This window comes from Sinocyclocheilus grahami, unplaced genomic scaffold, assembly GCF_001515645.1.
Source record: "Sinocyclocheilus grahami isolate Dianchi unplaced genomic scaffold, SAMN03320097.WGS_v1.1 scaffold178.1, whole genome shotgun sequence".
NCBI lineage: Eukaryota > Metazoa > Chordata > Actinopteri > Cypriniformes > Cyprinidae > Sinocyclocheilus > Sinocyclocheilus grahami.
Genome location: NW_015505357.1, coordinates 2,674,659 through 2,695,109, shown reverse-complemented (window position 1 = coordinate 2,695,109; position 20,451 = coordinate 2,674,659). Strand labels below are relative to the sequence as shown.

The window sequence follows — 20,451 nt, the reverse complement described above, 5'->3', positions numbered from 1 at the left end:
ATGTGGGGGCGTGTTAGAACGAGCCGTTTTAGGTAGGCGTGGTTAACTCTTAACTTTTATAAAGAATATCTCTTTGGATTTGAGACTTTAGTCTTTGCAACTTTACAGATCTTCTTTATGCACCAAGAGCTTGTAACACTCCAAAGAGAAAGGAAAAATTTAAATCGCATCATATGACCCCTTTAATTCTGTATGATTTATAAGCTTTTGTACCCGTGGGGACCACAGTTTAGGTCCCCACCATGACACGAGTCCCCATGAGTCTGTGTGTAGTCAGGTTTAAGTCCCCACCAGGATATATAAACCAGTACATACATACACACACACACACACACACACACACACAAAGAAAAACAAGTAGATAGAATAGAAATAGAGTAGAAAATAGAAAGCTAGTGTTAGTTTTAAAAAAGAAGTTAATAGATAAAGTAGAATTAAAACAGAATATTAAGTGCTAGAGTTAGAGGGTCTGTGAAAAACTGTTACTCATACTGTTAAATATTCTGAAAATATAATGAAATATAAGCTCAGTATCATGATTTCTAGTCTTTACAAAGCAGAATGGCCCACCAAATAATATAAAATGATGTAAATGTTAACTTTTTCCTCCTACTTTTAAAAAGTTGATCTGGATGATAACTAAACAAAATTGTATTTAATATTTAATGCATGTAAAAATCCAAGTGTTTATACAGTAGATGTTGAAGGATGGTTTTATTGTTTTTATTTTTTATCCAACAGGAAGAGATTTTTAAAAAATCTATATAAAATAAAATGTCTGACATTCTAACTAGGCGACTAACAAAGTTTATGTGTATAATGCCCTCTTCTGTTCAAACCAATAAAAACAAATTAGAAAATCTTTTTCAATTAAAGCCACTTTAAAATATTTCAGCTAAGCAATTTCGGCATCATACTTTTTAAACATGAAGGGAGGAGAAAAGCCTCATGTATGGTCAAAGGCCATGCATCCAAACAAACTGACATATTTTAAACAGGTTGTAAATGCTAAAAGCGATTGTCTTACGTCAAAGATAACACACAAAAATCTAATCTATGTGTTTCACTTTTTAGTATTTAAGTATTTTTGAACTGCATAAATCTGACTTTTATTTTGAAAACGCACCGAAAACAACAATCTTCCGGTGGCCCTGTTGGAAATTTTGATAGGGTTGCCATTTTCACCAAATATAAAAACACCCAGTACAGTTTTTAGGCAATGCAGAACGCACAATGAGTTTATTTGCGAGTGCTAAACATCAGAGGAAAAACCACTAGAGTTAAAAAATGGCAGACTCTGTAGTGATGGGGAGCGGATCCTTAAACTCCGGAAGCGTAAATATCTCCTTTCATTTCTGTTAACGTTACCTAAGTTACAGTCTGCTAGCTTAGCCAAACAACACTAACTTTATGAGTTTGTTTAAATATAAGGCACATTTAAGGGCAGAATTGCCATATATTTAAAAAAAAGACACTGTTTTATATGCAAACACATCGTTTTTTTTATTATGTTATGCGTAAAGTTAAATATACAATAGCCTCACAATAAATGTAGTGAAGCTATCTAGAAACAGGTCAGTGTCTGTCAGCATAAAGTCTCAAACCAAGTGGTCTTGCCTACCTGAACACTATTTTTTTGACCATCATATGCCCAGTCATGCTGTTGGACATGATGTCCAAAAATGCTGTCTAGGAGAGCAGCCACCACTATCCCTGAAAAGGTCTTAGCTGATTTAAACTGATCTCCCAGTCTTGAAGACCAGCAAAACATTTATGCTGGTATAAACTTTTTGATTAGAACCATAAATAGCAGCAACCAAAGCTTGGTTTTGAGAAAGTCAAACATTTGCAATTGGACATCCTGATCTTTAATAGTCTGTTCTTTTGATTAATAATTGCAGCGCTCGGGGAGCAGTAAGACCAGCACAAGTCCTACAGAGAACTATCAGCTGGCTCGGAGACGCACGCTGCAGGTGGTGGTCAGCTCTCTGCTGACAGAGTGTGGCTTCGAGAGTGCTGAGAAAGCAGCGATGGAGACACTCACTGAGATGATGCAGAGCTGTGAGTCCTTCCCTTATCTCATGCAAGTCACCTGTAAGATTATATATATATATATGTGTGTGTGAGTTTATATAAATGTAATATTTATGTCATTAATTGTTTTTATTTCGATTACAGAATAAACATGTTTCATTGTATGTGTTTTCTATATTAAGAGTCTGATTATCTTTTAATAGATATAACTGAGGTTGGACGTTGTGCGAAGGCAACCTGTGAGCACACAGCTAGAAGCACCCCTACACTCTCTGATGTGGTCATCACATTGGTCGAAATGGGTTGGTTGCCCTTTTATCAATCTATTTTATCTTAAGAAGTAAAGATTTCACTTCTGTATGTGGTTGAATCACGTTTATCTGTTAATGAGATTTGAACTAATTCTGAGGTTTACTTTTTCCACAATCGCAGGTTTTAATGTGGATACTCTTCCAGTGTACGCCAAAAGATCCCAAAGGATGGTCATAACTGCACGTAGGTTTACCATTTTTTACTAATTTATCAATTTATCCTATATTATCTGTTATAACTGTTTAAATGTACTCTTCTGTGTTTAACAGCTCCAATAACGAATGCTCCACTCATCCCAAAAGCCCTCATAGCCGGACAGAAGCGCACTCATCCAACATACATCCCCAGCCACTTCCCAGAATTCCCAGATCCTCATACATACATCAAAACACCAGTGAGTTATTTTGCTCACCTGATGCCTTGCTATTGTCTGACTTTCAGCTTAACAACCAATAATAACATTAAGAACATACATTCTGCTTCAAAATATTATATCTCACATTTCTGTGTTTTAGACGTTTCGAGAGCCTGTGTCAGATTATCAGGTGGTGAGAGAGAAGGCGGCATCACAGAGGAGAGATGTGGAACGTGCGCTCACGCGCTTCATGGCCAAGACAGGAGAGACGCAAAGCCTTTTTAAGGACGACATCAGTGCATTCCCTTGTGAGCTTTTCTGCCCCAAATACTGCCAGTGTCTTATTATACTTTGACTACCCTTTTGACTTTCTAGCATTTATTATTCATCTGTCTGTGTGTAATAAGTGATCGCAGCAAAGCCGAGCGCCATCCCTTACCTGAGTGCCCTGCTGCCCTCTGAACTAGAGCTTCAGACACTGGAGGAGACAGATTCATCCGAGCAGGACGACCAGACAGACACAGAGAACAGCTCCAGTAACGTCAGTCAGGCAAGCATGAAGCATTTTTTCTTGTCAAAATGTTTATGCAAAAACATGAACTGTCTGTGAAAAGACATGTCTGTTGTTTTTCTATGATTTTTTTTGTTTGTTTATAATGTGTGTGTGTGTGTGTGTGTATATATAATATATATGTGTGTGTGTGTGCAATAACTATATTTTGTTTAATTATTTTAATAATGACCTTTTTAATAGAATTACTTATTATTATTTTAATAATAATTAATGATTTTTTTTTTTTTTTTCCTAGGATGACCAAAGTGCAGATAAGGAGAACGTAGTGCTGCCGCCTGGTGGAGTTGTGCCTACAGGGAAGGCCAATGAGGAAAACATGATTGACAACCCATATCTTCGGCCAGTCAAAAAGCCCAAAGTGAGAAGGAAAAAATGAAAATTGATATATTGACTCGGCTACTTCTACATCAGCTGATTAGGATGGATGATGACTTCTTAGCACGTGCTAATCACACTGTGCCCCTTGAAGTTACAGCTAACATACAAGGAACCAGAGTCTTCAACAATTGCAATTTGGAAACGCGCAGTGGTCCATCATGTTACTGATGTTTGATTCATATAGAATGGCAGACTTTTCTGTACATCTGAAAATATTAGATGGAATTCAAGCAGGCAACTTCTTTAAATTGTAACACAGCTTACAGTTGATTTTTGGTAGTTTGTTTTGATAAGCCTTCCCTTGAAATATCATTTAGTTTTTACAGTTCTAAACAACAGAAACATGACATTCTCTTTTGATTTGTATGTATTTGTTACTCATTTGTGAGTGATGGTAATAAATGTCTATCATTGTTTATTTTATGGCATCGTTTCAAAAGGACAAGTTGAAAATTAAACCAGAACGTGGAAACGTCTCCATTATGAGCTTGTGTCTCGTGTCCCGTTACTCTACTCACTACTGCATTAGTTTAATTTTAAGTAATGTACCTCAAAAATAAGGTTTCACACTTCTTATGAAATAGGAAAACTTGTCTTATAAAGCTTTAATGTTTGTCTGCATTGACAATCACACTGAATTTTTGTGGTAGCATTTTAGTGTCATCAGTAAAACAAGCTTAGATATGCCAGCCTGTTCCTCTGTTTCCTAAACTCTTTGTCATGGTAGAGCTGCACGGACACAAAACACATCAAGTTAAAAATGGGGGGGGATCAATTTATCAGCTAAGGAAAAAAAATTACATGCTCAACAAACAGGCTGTTGTACATATATTTTTTTTCTTTTTTCTTTAAATGATCATTTGTAGAAGAATGTAAGATATATCTGTACCTCTGTACGCAGTGCTCTTCTATCCAGCGATGGCACTTTTGACCAATCTGGAGAGCTGAATTTCATAGGCCACGACACCTTCTTGCTTTGGATGATATCAAGAACATATGCCCCTGGACTAAAAAAGGGATATACGTTAAAAATCTGGGATTCATTTAATTTAAACCTGGAATTAGAAGTTTTAGTTCTCAAATCATGCTGCCAAGTGAAACCATCAGGTTTTACACAAACTTGTGTTTTCAATACCTACACATTCTGAAATTCATGCTGATTTTTCAGTTCAGCTTTCACTTAAGATTGTTATTCTGGTAATATGATTTTTAATGCAAAACAATTACATTTTGGACCCCATATTTCTCTTTATTGCTTCAGATGTGCTTTGCCTCAACCCAGTATACATTTTTATAATTCATATACATTTTTCTTGTATACATTTTCCAAGCTCTAAAACATTGTATCAGGTTGAAAATGAGAGTAAAATATTCTACTATTATAAAATATCCCTAATCTTTATTCAGCAACACAAACAACTGCAAAAGTCATGGGGCCCAGCCTTCAATTATTGTTAAAGGGGTCATATGATGCGATTTCAATTGTTCCTTTCTCTTTGTAGTGTTACAAGCTCTTGGTGCATAAAGAAGATCTGTAAAGTTGCAAAGACTAAAGTCTCAAATCCAAAGAGATATTCTTTATAAATGTTAAGAGTTAACCACGCCTACCTAAAACTGCCCGTTCTAACACGCCCCCACATATCTACATCACTATGTAAAAAGACAGTATAAGTCATTATAATCCATAATTATGTCCCCACTGGATGCAGCAAATGCCAATCACAGCACACCTCGCTTTTCAGACCAATGAGCTTTGTAAAAATCGAGCGTTTCAGAAAGGCGGGGCATAGAGGAGAAACAATAATGTACAGTATGTGGAAAAGAATGTGTTTTTTGAACCTTAAACCGCATAAACACATTTCATTACACCAAATACACAAAATAATGTTCTTTTCAGCAACATCATATGACCCCTTTAATGCAGGCCCTGCAGCCAAAAAGAGAACTACTAGAGAAGTTGCTTTTCATTACCATAACACACATTTATTACCAGATACACGCATAGTCAAATGTTAAAAATAATCATACCCAGGGCTGGAATCTGTATTTGAATGTCTGACTCTTGCAGTGGTACTATTGAATGGTGCTTTTCCAGGAGGACACACTTTAGACCAAGTCCAGTCCTGCTGGTATTTCTGTGGTGAAGGGGTGGCCGCCTATAAAAACAGGCGATGCATAAAAAAACAAAAAAAAACAATTAAATTGAATTAAAACAAACTAAATGGTTGTTACTTAGAAATTCATAAACGATACCTTAATTGGAGGCAGAAAGCGTGGTGCAGTGCGCGCTCCTAACACATATCCCCTCTTACTCTCAGGTCTGTGTTGGAGCTCATATGTAAGAGTGCCCACCTGGGAACTGCAAAGTTAGGTGAAAGGACGCCGTTCCATAACTTATACGTTAATAAGTGCTGTGCCATCCTGCATACTCACCGTGTGGTTGTCGTGACATCCGGGTCCTAGTTCCTTGGAGCCGTAGAGCGCGAGCATTTCATTGCCCATGCGATCAGGCGCAAAATGCGTTGGAAACATCAGCCGTTTCTGGCAGCTACCGAACGCGACCCGTGGAGCTAGAGAGTTTATAAAACAAATGATTGATTTCATTTTTTTAGGCAAACGGTGCAGTTCAGTCCGGTTATGTATAAATTACCTGCGCCCCGTGTCGTCATTGCGTCCTGATGTTTACTGGTTACCATGGTATCCAGGTGCAAACGAATGCTGATGATGTGGATCAAATGGAATTCCGATGTATGCAGAAGCAGAAGCTGTGTAAAAAAGCATTACGTTCAATCAAGCAAACAATGCTTTTTGTTTGTTTTTGATTTTACTAAAACATTGGTACAGTAAGTATAGTAAAGAAAACGATGCCTCATAAATGGTGTGTCAGGAACAGAGACAGAAAAAGAACTAGCAAGGTAATATGCTAGGGTCTATTTGCAGTAGGCTATTTACGCAATGATATTACGCAGCGCCTGAAAATAGTCCCAGCCAGGTAACTTCCAATAAGCCTGTTTTCAGGGGCTGCGTAATATCATTGCGCCTGCTGCACCCATGGTACAGCAGCAAAGTTCCTTGATTATTACGCCGGAATGAGAGTATAGTTCCTAGCCATATCGGCCTAGGCTAGAAAATCTCAACTTTTCATTTTCCGTCGGTCTTAGTACACGATGTAACTACAGTAGAGTGTTTTAAATAGGGAAAAAATATAGAAACTCTTTGAGTTTAAAAAATTTAAAACCTAACAAAACCATTTTTAGGAATTGTTTAAGTGTGATTAGCCTATTTCTTTAAAATAAATTCTACTTGGTTTAATATCTAATGCAGTGATGTTCACACATTTTTAATATGGCTGTAGATACATGAACAACCAGTGATACAAATTTGCATGTGTTCTACACATAAAGAAAAATAAAAAATAAATACTGCAAAATGGGAACACAGTTTATACAGTGAAAATGTGATCGCTTAGATATAAAATTCAGCTTTCAGATTAAGATGCCTGCCAATCTTAAAAGTTCACATACACATACATGATATATCATATTTTAACATTCACCAGAAGATGACACAACTGCCTTTCACAACCATATATTATGTCAGCACATGTGAGAATATGCTGTTCTCCTGCATGTGGGTTTGTGAATAAACATTTATTCTAATTACTGATCTTTATATTGACTAATTAGAGTAGTAGGAATTATATTAAACACACACACACACAAACAGTTTTTGATACATTTTAAAAATAATTTTCTCCAAGGGTTGGATTGGATTTCATTGTTGGATTTTCAACATCTTTATAAAGTTGACTCATTGTATATTTTCACTTAGAGATCTTAATGAAATCTATAATGCTGCAATGTTTGATTTCTGTCTCAAGTTACAGAGCATGATCTGCATCAGTCGGTGAGGAAACAGCCTGGAAGAGCAGAAGTAGTACATCCTTTTCTTTAGCACTGCTATTTCTGTTTCTCTTTTCTTTAAAGCTGCTTTGAAAATGTTCTTTGCAAAAAAAAAGCTTTATATAAATAAATTGCAGTTGAATGAAATCTGCCTCCCCTCTTTCATGCACACTGATGTACTTTGAACAATCATATGACACGGCACAGCTTATTACAGTAGCATTTAATCGGTTGAAACAAATCTATAATTAAATATATTAATGATTAGAACAATATGAAATAGATGGCCATATGTTTTATAGAAAAAGAAGTATAATAAGTAAAGAAGTATATAAAACACTGATAGAAGCTTATACTTTCTTCTCAATTGTAATTTGGGCAGTTCATTGATCTTATCAGATGCGGCAGGCGTTTTTGTCATTGTATTTCTAATCATGCCAAAGCGGTAAAAGTCCAATGTATGGTCAAAGCATGCAGATAAGTAATCAGGAATGCTCAATACTCAAGAACAGTATATAAAGGACATTGTATTTGAGATTTCCTGGTTCAAAAAACACTTTTATGACCAACCAAATATCACAAAACTATATCTACTGATAAAAAGGCCCGGCATAAGGAAGTAACATTTATTATTTATTACATTTATTATAACAAGAGCCAGAGACGATGCTGGAAAATGACTCCCTGTTAGACTCCCTGCCTTTATTCCTCACAACCATAGCCCAGGCACACAAAGTTATATATATCACTATACAATCCCACAACAGGAACAACTTTTCTGGAAATTGTAAGGAGTCTCAGTTGGGTCGTAAAGGTGACCAAACATATGATCAATAAAGCAGTAAAATGGGATAATATCGAATCATAAAACATTTGCAATGTACGATCAACTAAGTTAACAATCAACAAAAGACTTGTTATCTGTTATTTACAGATGACAATGGATCTGTCTGTATTATAAATACCATGTGCATGTGTTTTCTTCTTAAGAGACGTCTAGAGTTTTCCTTTTGTTCACACATTCAACATGTTGGTGCAAAAGCTAAGCTGGATCATTTGTAAGTATTCGTTTATAATTTAAAGGATTACTCCACTTCCAGAATAAAAATTTCCTGATAATTTACTCACCCCCATGTCATTCAAGATATTCATGTCTTTCTTTTTTTCAGTCGCAATGAAATGACATTTTTTGAGGAAAACATTCCAGGATTTTTCTCCATATTGTGGACTTCAATGGGGCTCAACGGATTAAAGGTTAAAAATGCAGTTTCAATGCAGCTTCAAAGGGCTCTACACGATCCCAGCCAAGGAATAAGGGTCTTATCTAGCGAAACGATCGGTTATTTTCTTAATTTTTTTTAAATGTATATACTTTTTTAACCTCAAATGCTCATCTTGTCTAGCTTGTCTAGTGAAAATGAGATGAGAGTTTTTTGACCTACCCTAACTGTCTTGAACCGGAGTGCACAGAGTACGCATACGCATCGCAAAACTAGACAAGACAAGCATTTGAGGTTAAAAAGTATATACATTTTATTTTATTTTTTTTTAGAAAATAACCAATCGTTTCATTAGATAAAACCCTTATTCCTCGGCTGGGATCGTGTAGAGCCGTTTGAAGCTGCACTGAAACGGCATTTTTAACCTTCAATCTGTTGAGCACCATTGAAGTCCACTATATGGAGAAAAATCCTGGAATGTTTTCCTCAAAAAACTTAATTTCTTTGCGACTGAAGAACAAAAGACATGAACATCTTGGATGACATGGGGGTGAGTAAATTATCCGGAAATTTTCATTCTGGAAGTGGAGTAATCCTTTAACTTCAATGATTTGTTTTCCTTTTGTTCACACATTCAACATGTTGGTGCAAAAGCTAAGCTGGATCATTTGTAAGTATTCGTTTATAATTTAAAGGATTACTCCACTTCCAGAATAAAAATTTCCTGATAATTTACTCACCCCCATGTCATTCAAGATATTCATGTCTTTCTTTTCTTTTCATCCCTCCGTATAATGTCCACTCGGTAGGATTAACAAATATCAGAGAAAAAATAGTTTGTTTGCAATTTAATTTTATGCATAATTTTACCAAGAGCAAGAAAAACATTCCTAAAATAAAGTACTTGTCATTGTAGTTTTTTGACCTACCCTAACTGTCTTGAACCGGAGTGCACAGAGTACGCATACGCATCGCAAAACTAGACAAGACAAGCATTTGAGGTTAAAAAGTATATACATTTTATTTTATTTTTTTTTAGAAAATAACCAATCGTTTCATTAGATAAAACCCTTATTCCTCGGCTGGGATCGTGTAGAGCCGTTTGAAGCTGCACTGAAACGGCATTTTTAACCTTCAATCTGTTGAGCACCATTGAAGTCCACTATATGGAGAAAAATCCTGGAATGTTTTCCTCAAAAAACTTAATTTCTTTGCGACTGAAGAACAAAAGACATGAACATCTTGGATGACATGGGGGTGAGTAAATTATCCGGAAATTTTCATTCTGGAAGTGGAGTAATCCTTTAACTTCAATGATTTCAAATGTTCAATTCAGTGTTTCAATTGGTTTCCTGTGATTTTGACTTTCAGTGCTGCTCTTTCTGTGTCAGCATGGTAAGAATGGTAGATGACTATAGATATAAGGTACAAACTCATTAAATTTTCAAGTACAGAATAAAATTAAGTAATTTTATTATCTTCTTGCATGTTTCCTCCCTCCAGGAATAGAAGCAAAAAGAAAAGTGGTCTGTGAAGGAGGATTTGTGCACCTCTGCAGTCATTTCTAAGTTATATTTTTGGCCTTTTTTGCCAAAATAGGACCGCTTGAGAGAGACAAGAAGCAATGGAAGAGAAAAGAGGAGAACAGGATCAGGAGGAGACCTTGAGCCTGGATCCCAAACTTTACCACAATTCTCATTATACTTTTAAATTAATTCATTAATTTATTATTATTTTGTACTTATTATTATTATTATGTGTCAGCTTCGGGATTAATAAAGGTCATTAAAGCCAACTATGGGCGGACTAATCGCACGACATGCGCTCATTGGATATCAGATGTTCACACCTCAAATACGCACTGCTTCCAAGGATCATCCCTCCGTATAATGTCCACTCGGTAGGATTAACAAATATCAGAGAAAAAATAGTTTGTTTGCAATTTAATTTTATGCATAATTTTACCAAGAGCAAGAAAAACATTCCTAAAATAAAGTACTTGTCATTGACTGTCCAGGTGTAATGCAAGAAAGAGATGTTATGTTCCTGCAATGAACACAGTTTTCTCTGATCCTTGTGCTTGGACTTATAAATACCTGGATGTGCATTATGTCTGTGTCTAAAAGGTACATTTTGAAGTTGATTATTAATCATAAAATTATTTTGCTTCAGACATGCTATGTAGATGATAACAAATAATAATATTTGACTTTTACCTTTTGCTGCATTGCGAAGAAGCCAAATAAGTGCTACTGCCTACTCTGATCCTGGAAGTGATGCATGTGTATAATTTAGTGACTACCCTCTCACATAAATATACTGTATTCTGTACAGTATGTTTTGTGTGAAAAGAAGTTTATCTATAACTTTATTATAGATAAAGTTATAGATAAAGTTATAAAGATATAGTTGTTGCTAATCTTGTTTTTGGTTTGAGAAATATTAATTCACTCCCGAGTCTATTTTCTATATATGTAGTGTAATTTCATTTAATTTTTTATTTTGTTCTTGAGGTGATTTTTGGGGGATTCTCTCTGTTAGACTCTCTGTCTCTCTGTTAGATAAATCTATCAGACTCACTATTATCTGCGTAAATGTATTTACCTATAATGTTGTTGCACATCAAACTGTATAAAAATAAATAAAACACCATCTACTCTGAAAGGAAACTCAGCACCAACAAACCTCATCCCCCCCCCCCCCCCCCCCCGAAATCTGCCTCCCCTCCTAAACACACTGATGTCCTTTGAAAAATCATATAACATGGCACAGCTTATTACAGTAGCATTTAATGCATTGATGCAAATGCTACTATATTGAATACATTGTTGATTAGAGTAATAAGAAATATGGCCAGTTATATGTTTTATAGTATATAAAACATTGATAGTTCATTGACCTTGTCAGATGCAGCTGGAATTTTTGTTATTATTTTTATAATCAAACCAAAACAGTAAATGTCTAATGTATGATCAAAGCATGCAGATAAATGATCATGCTCAATACTCAGAAACAGAAGGACATAACATATGAAATTTCCTGGTTCAAAAAACACTTCATGTTTAATACCAACCCAAGTTAATAATAGGGTCATATGAGTTTGAACCTTTTCCTTGGTTTACTGGTATTATTAATATGAATTTCCTTGGACTCAATATTCTATAAAACTGATATATTCTTCAGAAAATTTAACATGACATTTATCATTTTAACTAGCATAAGGGGATACTTAGACTAATAAGCTAATTTAAAGATCAACAAAAGTGTGGTTCATTTTATAGATAACTCCCATTTCTGCATTTGTTATATACAGTAAACAGATTATGATGGGTCTGTGTTTCCTATAAGTACCATGTGCACATGTGTCTCCTTAAGAGAATTCCTTCGTTTCCTGAGTTTTCCTTGTGTTCTCACATTCAACATGCTGGTGCAAAACCTAAGCTGGATCATTTGTAAGTATTGATTTAGAACCAATTCAACTTGATTGATTTCAGATTTTCAGTTTTTCATTTTGTTTATTTGATTGTGATTTTCAGTGCTGCTGTTTCTGTGTCAACATAAGAATGACTAATGAAGTGAATATTGCACATTCTCATAAAAAAAAATATATTATTACCGTACATTGCATTTTTCATTTGAAAATATTATACCTGATCTTAAACTAGCTCACAGCAAAATTAATATTAACCTCACAGGAAACACTCAAAACAACACTCAACCACTCCTAACCACTCACAAGATGTAGTAAGATACTGTCCAGATCTTAAATAAACAATGTCAAGATAATCCATGGTAAATTAAGGGGGTTTATTATGGTATTCATTGTGTGTTATATGTAATCATACTCTTAAAAGTTATAACCAGAAATGCGTAAGTAGTATAATTGTTATGATTATTTATGAGATGATACAACATACACTCTAAAAAATGCTGGATAAATATAACCCAGCGCTGGGTTAAAAAGGGACAAACCCAGCTATTGGGTTGTTTTGACCCAGCGGCAACCCAATAACCCAATAGCTGGGTCAAAATAGAGTGTATTATTAAGTTTTTTTTATAATGCTTTATGCATTAATTATAATGCCTTAAGAAAACCCTTATAATGCATTATACATACAGGCTTTATAGAAAGTGTTACCGGATTGACAAACAATTGAGGAAAGAAGGGAGAACATTCATTTGGTGGTTATACTTAAATGTGGCGTTTAGAGTTTGGAGTTAGATGTCAGTAACATGATTATTCTGTTTGGTTCTCTCTCTCTACAACCCCAACAGTGCATAAGTATTAAATTAGAAATATATATTACAGTTAAAAGTTAAAGCAAATGTTTCTTATTTAATTCTCTCTCTCTCTCTCTTTATCTCTCTCAGGAGTTGAAGCCTACAGCCTTTCTGTCCATGCAGCAACTGATGGAAAAGGGGGGTCTTTTTATGATGTTGTATTATGTGTTATTGCAAAAATAAAAATAAATATCTGGCTGTAATTTAGTGACTGCAAATGCTGATTTCATTTGATTCCATCTTTATTATACCTGCATGAGCTAATTAGTTACTTAAGGGGGCTAATCAATATACAGTATATTTCAAGAAACTAAGACTTAAGGTACTCCCCTTTTTCAGTTGTCTAAAGACTGAAATACAGTTTTTCATTGATATTTTAAGTGTAAATTGTAACTCAAAGTATAGTCTTTGACTAGGTGTCACCGTAGTGACGGGTGTTGAATTGTTTCGAAGCCTCGGCACATTTGCTTCGACTGTTTCAGTCGCTCTGCCCAAAACTACTATTCAATCGAGTGATAACATATGAAGCGGGTGGCAGCGGCTGGATACGGACTGGAACCCGGGTGACTGCAGTAACCGTCCCAGTGTGCATGCTAGCCACCCTATCTGCCCTAAATAGTATTGAAAATAACTAAAATCACATAGAATTTAGGATGGATAGTATGCACATTGGGACACAGGCTGGATCTGTTGGCTACGGTAACCTCGGAATAAGAAAAAAAAAGTATTATATAAAAACAAAATACCTTTAGGAAATTTTTTTAAAAGATGCTGCTAATCTTATCTTTGGTCTGAGAATATTCATTCACTCCCCTGTGATTTGTTGTAAACCATAATAATATGCTGCAAAACTGCAACCAACCTTAAAACTGTGATGAAGAGTAGATGGGAAGCAGCTTTTTTTCTTTGTTCATTCATAATTCACACAAAATTATTACTATATTTGCTAAAGTAATGTTTGAAAATCTCAAATTTGTATTTCTGACAGACTCGGTATAAGTAACCACAGTACTTATAGTGTACAGTAATACAGCAGAAGCATACTAATAAAAAGTGTGCATCTGTTTTTTTGAGTAGGCTGTTTTTATCAAGCCCAAACAGTAAATGTTTAAAGTCAATGATCAAAACATATGCAGATAAATAATCAAGATTGCTCAAAACTCATAAAATCTGAGGTTACTGGGTCACACAACATTTCAAATGTATGGCCAAACAAATATCTACTGTAAATTAGCATTAAGTAATAGCATATTTACTAGGTCAACATCATAACACCAGGCTTTTTCTTCAGAAAATACAAAATAACACATTTTGCATGTTTTGATTTGGAGCCAGACTTTGACAGTGAGCTTGACACACATAAGTGAAATGTTGTTCATTTTTATACTCCTAATCTCTATAAATAGTAAGGTTACTTCCTTGTGTTCAAACATATCAACATGCTGCCACAAAATCTAAAATGGATCTCCTATAAGTCAGTTTATTTCATTTATATATTTAATTGACTTGCAATGAGAATTTGACATTTGAAAATGTTATATACAGATGTTTACAATGTTTTCTCTTTGATTTTGCAGTGCTAATTTGACTGTGTCGACAAGGTAAGGCCTTATGGAGTTGTTTTGCTAAAAAAATGCAGCATATATGAAATACATTTCAATCCAAAACAATCTCAGAAATATTGCTTTTTAATAAGTAGCTGTACTTTAAGTCATCCTAAACAGCTTTTCTTTCTCCAGGTGTCGACACAAAAAGATATTTCTGGTGTGAAGGTGGCTCTGTTCCACTCAGCTGTGGATACATAAAGGTGATTACAGCCAACTATGGGCGAACCGACCACACAACATGCTCCACTGGAAGATCACTTCATCAGCTCTCAAACGTCGACTGCTTCCAAGAGACATCTGTCCAGGTGATGTCTAAACGATAATCACTTCTTTAAGAGCAAATGAAACAACAGCACTGTATTAAACAGTAGATGCAATTGCAGCTCTTCTCGAAACTGTTTTGTGTGTGTTCATATAGATGTGATGGAAGAAAGAGCTGCTCTGTTCCTGCAGTGAACTCCGTTTTCTCTGACCCTTGTGTTGGGACTCATAAATACCTGGATGTCTCCTATTTGTGTCTCCCATTTAGTAAGTCAATAACTGATACACACTATCATTCAAAACTTGAGGTGGGTAAGATGTTTTTGAAAGAAGTCTCTTTTGCTCACCAAGGCTGCATTTATTTTGTTACCGTAAAACTGTAATATTGTGAAATATTACAATTTAAAATGACTGTTTTGTTTTGATGCATAATTTATTGCTGTGATGACAAAGCTACATTTTCAGCAGCCATTACTTCAGTGTCACATGATCCTTCAGAAATCATTGTAATATGCCGATTTGCTGCTCATGAAACATTTCTTATCCTTATTTATGTTAAAAAGTTGTTCTGCTTAATATTTTTGTGGAAACTGTTTTGTAATTAATGTGTCCTGGCTGAATAAAGTACTAAACTAACCATTTTGAAAGCTTTTTTTCATCTTGAATTGGTTGTTACTTATTACTGACCTATGCTCCTATTGTTGTTTCTCCAACATAATTCTAGGAAAAAGTGTCACGTGTGAAGGCAGCAAAAATGTCACATTGACTGTGGTAAGATACATAAATTCATTCCTATGTTGTTATCGATCCAGAAAAACTTGGGCATAGCAATCATCTGTAATCTATGGGCCTGCTTTCCTTCCACAAGGGCTTTATGAAGCTTTAGTGCATTGTCGTCACACCGATTCACTTTAAACTGGTTATTTTTCTTTCCTGTGTTTACCAGCTTTGCCAAAACAGGACATTAGCTAAATGTCTGCTAATATACCTTAAGAATGTCACACATCCCTTTTTTAAATGTCTCTAAAGGTAATGGTGTGATTTGGATTCATCAAGCCAATTATGGACGGCGGGATCTTGTAACCTGTCCTCATAAATTAGCAACAACACCAGACTGTTACTCTCCTCAGACCCCGCAACCTGCGTTCACTATTAGATCACAAACCAACATCAACGTTCAATCTCATCTATTTTTGAACCAGTACACAAAATAATAAAGGATAATGTACATTTAGCCCGTCATTATACCACTAATTAAACAGCTACTTAACAAATAAACATAATAAAACTATTGATTTGCGATTAGATTATTTAATTATGATATTATACCTGATCTTAAACTAGCTCACAGATATTAACCTATTAACCTCACAGGAAACACTCAAAACAACACTCAACCACTCCTAACCACTCACAAGATGTAGTAAGATGATCTTAAATTATATGTAATCATACTCTTAAAAGTTATAACCAGAAATGCGTAAGTAGTATAATTGTTATGATTATTTATGAGATGATACAACATACACTCTAAAAAATGCTGGATAAATATAACCCAGCGCTGGGTTAAAAAGGGACAAACCCAGCTATTGGGTTGTTTTGACCCAGCGGCAACCCAATAACCCAATAGCTGGGTCAAAATAGAGTGTATTATTAAGTTTTTTTTATAATGCTTTATGCATTAATTATAATGCCTTAAGAAAACCCTTATAATGCATTATACATACAGGCTTTATAGAAAGTGTTACCGGATTGACAAACAATTGAGGAAAGAAGGGAGAACATTCATTTGGTGGTTATACTTAAATGTGGCGTTTAGAGTTTGGAGTTAGATGTCAGTAACATGATTATTCTGTTTGGTTCTCTCTCTCTACAACCCCAACAGTGCATAAGTATTAAATTAGAAATATATATTACAGTTAAAAGTTAAAGCAAATGTTTCTTATTTAATTCTCTCTCTCTCTCTCTTTATCTCTCTCAGGAGTTGAAGCCTACAGCCTTTCTGTCCATGCAGCAACTGATGGAAAAGGGGGGTCTTTTTATGATGTTGTATTATGTGTTATTGCAAAAATAAAAATAAATATCTGGCTGTAATTTAGTGACTGCAAATGCTGATTTCATTTGATTCCATCTTTATTATACCTGCATGAGCTAATTAGTTACTTAAGGGGGCTAATCAATATACAGTATATTTCAAGAAACTAAGACTTAAGGTACTCCCCTTTTTCAGTTGTCTAAAGACTGAAATACAGTTTTTCATTGATATTTTAAGTGTAAATTGTAACTCAAAGTATAGTCTTTGACTAGGTGTCACCGTAGTGACGGGTGTTGAATTGTTTCGAAGCCTCGGCACATTTGCTTCGACTGTTTCAGTCGCTCTGCCCAAAACTACTATTCAATCGAGTGATAACATATGAAGCGGGTGGCAGCGGCTGGATACGGACTGGAACCCGGGTGACTGCAGTAACCGTCCCAGTGTGCATGCTAGCCACCCTATCTGCCCTAAATAGTATTGAAAATAACTAAAATCACATAGAATTTAGGATGGATAGTATGCACATTGGGACACAGGCTGGATCTGTTGGCTACGGTAACCTCGGAATAAGAAAAAAAAAGTATTATATAAAAACAAAATACCTTTAGGAAATTTTTTTAAAAGATGCTGCTAATCTTATCTTTGGTCTGAGAATATTCATTCACTCCCCTGTGATTTGTTGTAAACCATAATAATATGCTGCAAAACTGCAACCAACCTTAAAACTGTGATGAAGAGTAGATGGGAAGCAGCTTTTTTTCTTTGTTCATTCATAATTCACACAAAATTATTACTATATTTGCTAAAGTAATGTTTGAAAATCTCAAATTTGTATTTCTGACAGACTCGGTATAAGTAACCACAGTACTTATAGTGTACAGTAATACAGCAGAAGCATACTAATAAAAAGTGTGCATCTGTTTTTTTGAGTAGGCTGTTTTTATCAAGCCCAAACAGTAAATGTTTAAAGTCAATGATCAAAACATATGCAGATAAATAATCAAGATTGCTCAAAACTCATAAAATCTGAGGTTACTGGGTCACACAACATTTCAAATGTATGGCCAAACAAATATCTACTGTAAATTAGCATTAAGTAATAGCATATTTACTAGGTCAACATCATAACACCAGGCTTTTTCTTCAGAAAATACAAAATAACACATTTTGCATGTTTTGATTTGGAGCCAGACTTTGACAGTGAGCTTGACACACATAAGTGAAATGTTGTTCATTTTTATACTCCTAATCTCTATAAATAGTAAGGTTACTAAGCTTACTAAAATGGATCTCCTATAAGTCAGTTTATTTCATTTATATATTTAATTGACTTGCAATGAGAATTTGACATATTTGAAAATGTTATATACAGATGTTTACAATGTTTTCTCTTTGATTTTGCAGTGCTAATTTGACTGTGTCGACAAGGTAAGGCCTTATGGAGTTGTTTTGCTAAAAAAATGCAGCATATATGAAATACATTTCAATCCAAAACAATCTCAGAAATATTGCTTTTTAATAAGTAGCTGTACTTTAAGTCATCCTAAACAGCTTTTCTTTCTCCAGGTGTCGACACAAAAAGATATTTCTGGTGTGAAGGTGGCTCTGTTCCACTCAGCTGTGGATACATAAAGGTGATTACAGCCAACTATGGGCGAACCGACCACACAACATGCTCCACTGGAAGATCACTTCATCAGCTCTCAAACGTCGACTGCTTCCAAGAGACATCTGTCCAGGTGATGTCTAAACGATAATCACTTCTTTAAGAGCAAATGAAACAACAGCACTGTATTAAACAGTAGATGCAATTGCAGCTCTTCTCGAAACTGTTTTGTGTGTGTTCATATAGATGTGATGGAAGAAAGAGCTGCTCTGTTCCTGCAGTGAACTCCGTTTTCTCTGACCCTTGTGTTGGGACTCATAAATACCTGGATGTCTCCTATTTGTGTCTCCCATTTAGTAAGTCAATAACTGATACACACTATCATTCAAAACTTGAGGTGGGTAAGATGTTTTTGAAAGAAGTCTCTTTTGCTCACCAAGGCTGCATTTATTTTGTTACCGTAAAACTGTAATATTGTGAAATATTACAATTTAAAATGACTGTTTTGTTTTGATGCATAATTTATTGCTGTGATGACAAAGCTACATTTTCAGCAGCCATTACTTCAGTGTCACATGATCCTTCAGAAATCATTGTAATATGCCGATTTGCTGCTCATGAAACATTTCTTATCCTTATTTATGTTAAAAAGTTGTTCTGCTTAATATTTTTGTGGAAACTGTTTTGTAATTAATGTGTCCTGGCTGAATAAAGTACTAAACTAACCATTTTGAAAGCTTTTTTTCATCTTGAATTGGTTGTTACTTATTACTGACCTATGCTCCTATTGTTGTTTCTCCAACATAATTCTAGGAAAAAGTGTCACGTGTGAAGGCAGCAAAAATGTCACATTGACTGTGGTAAGATACATAAATTCATTCCTATGTTGTTATCGATCCAGAAAAACTTGGGCATAGCAATCATCTGTAATCTATGGGCCTGCTTTCCTTCCACAAGGGCTTTATGAAGCTTTAGTGCATTGTCGTCACACCGATTCACTTTAAACTGGTTATTTTTCTTTCCTGTGTTTACCAGCGTTGCCAAAACAGGACATTAGCTAAATGTCTGCTAATATACCTTAAGAATGTCACACATCCCTTTTTTAAATGTCTCTAAAGGTAATGGTGTGATTTGGATTCATCAAGCCAATTATGGACGGCGGGATCTTGTAACCTGTCCTCATAAATTAGCAACAACACCAGACTGTTACTCTCCTCAGACCCCGCAACCTGCGTTCACTATTAGATCACAAACCAACATCAACGTTCAATCTCATCTATTTTTGAACCAGTACACAACTTTCCTGTGTTTACCAGCTTTGCCAAAACAGGACATTAGCTAAATGTCTGCTAATATACCTTAAGAATGTCACACATCCCTTTTTTAAATGTCTCTAAAGGTAATGGTGTGATTTGGATTCATCAAGCCAATTATGGACGGCGGGATCTTGTAACCTGTCCTCATAAATTAGCAACAACACCAGACTGTTACTCTCCTCAGACCCGCAACCTGCGTTCACTATTAGATCACAAACCAACATCAACGTTCAATCTCATCTATTTTTGAACCAGTACACAAAATAATAAAGGATAATGTACATTTAGCCCGTCATTATACCACTAATTAAACAGCTACTTAACAAATAAACATAATAAAACTATTGATTTGCGATTAGATTATTTAATTATGAGCAAAAAAAAGACTGCAGAGTGATAAAAGATAAACAATCAGCATAATTAAGCAATATCAGCATAATAAATAATAAAACATCAGCATAAAGTAAACACGTAATTAAAATCTTTCTTTGACCTTTTCAGGTGCAATGGGAAGAAGTCTTGTCAATTAAATGCATCAAATGCTTCATTCCTCTCTGATTCATGTCCGGA

General features: G+C 35.1%; 2 protein-coding genes across 2 annotated transcripts in view; one reads left to right on the top strand and one right to left on the bottom strand.

The window, feature by feature from the left end:
• The first annotated feature begins 1,127 nt into the window (after positions 1 to 1,127).
• LOC107594013 (transcription initiation factor TFIID subunit 8) lies at positions 1,128 to 4,143 on the top strand. The gene is made up of 8 exons (XM_016283943.1): positions 1,128 to 1,335; positions 1,902 to 2,061; positions 2,238 to 2,336; positions 2,467 to 2,529; positions 2,616 to 2,740; positions 2,862 to 3,009; positions 3,109 to 3,251; positions 3,511 to 4,143. The coding sequence occupies exons 1-8, from the start codon at positions 1,288 to 1,290 to the stop codon at positions 3,649 to 3,651; spliced, it is 927 nt and encodes a 308-aa protein (XP_016139429.1). The 5' UTR covers positions 1,128 to 1,287; the 3' UTR covers positions 3,652 to 4,143.
• Positions 4,144 to 4,259: 116 nt separating this feature from the next.
• The window catches only part of LOC107594015 (protein pitchfork), a 30,116-nt gene continuing 13,924 nt past the window's right edge, over positions 4,260 to 20,451 (bottom strand). The window contains exons 4-9 of the mRNA XM_016283945.1: positions 6,304 to 6,418; positions 6,087 to 6,223; positions 5,907 to 6,005; positions 5,682 to 5,809; positions 4,543 to 4,660; positions 4,260 to 4,382 (exon numbers count right to left, since the gene is read on the bottom strand). Of these exons, the coding sequence (XP_016139431.1) occupies positions 4,317 to 4,382; positions 4,543 to 4,660; positions 5,682 to 5,809; positions 5,907 to 6,005; positions 6,087 to 6,223; positions 6,304 to 6,418 (663 nt within the window). The 3' untranslated portion in view covers positions 4,260 to 4,316. The remainder of the gene's footprint in view (positions 4,383 to 4,542; positions 4,661 to 5,681; positions 5,810 to 5,906; positions 6,006 to 6,086; positions 6,224 to 6,303; positions 6,419 to 20,451) is intronic.

Excerpts from the sequence above, each read along its gene's own strand:
- LOC107594013 (XM_016283943.1), top strand. The coding sequence starts at position 1,288 with ATGGCAGACTCTGTAGTGATGGGGAGCGGATCCTTAAACTCCGGAAGC. Across the intron at positions 2,337-2,466 it reads CATCACATTGGTCGAAATGG|GTTTTAATGTGGATACTCTT; the intron begins GTTGGTTGCCCT and ends CCACAATCGCAG. Across the intron at positions 3,010-3,108 it reads CGACATCAGTGCATTCCCTT|TGATCGCAGCAAAGCCGAGC; the intron begins GTGAGCTTTTCT and ends GTGTGTAATAAG.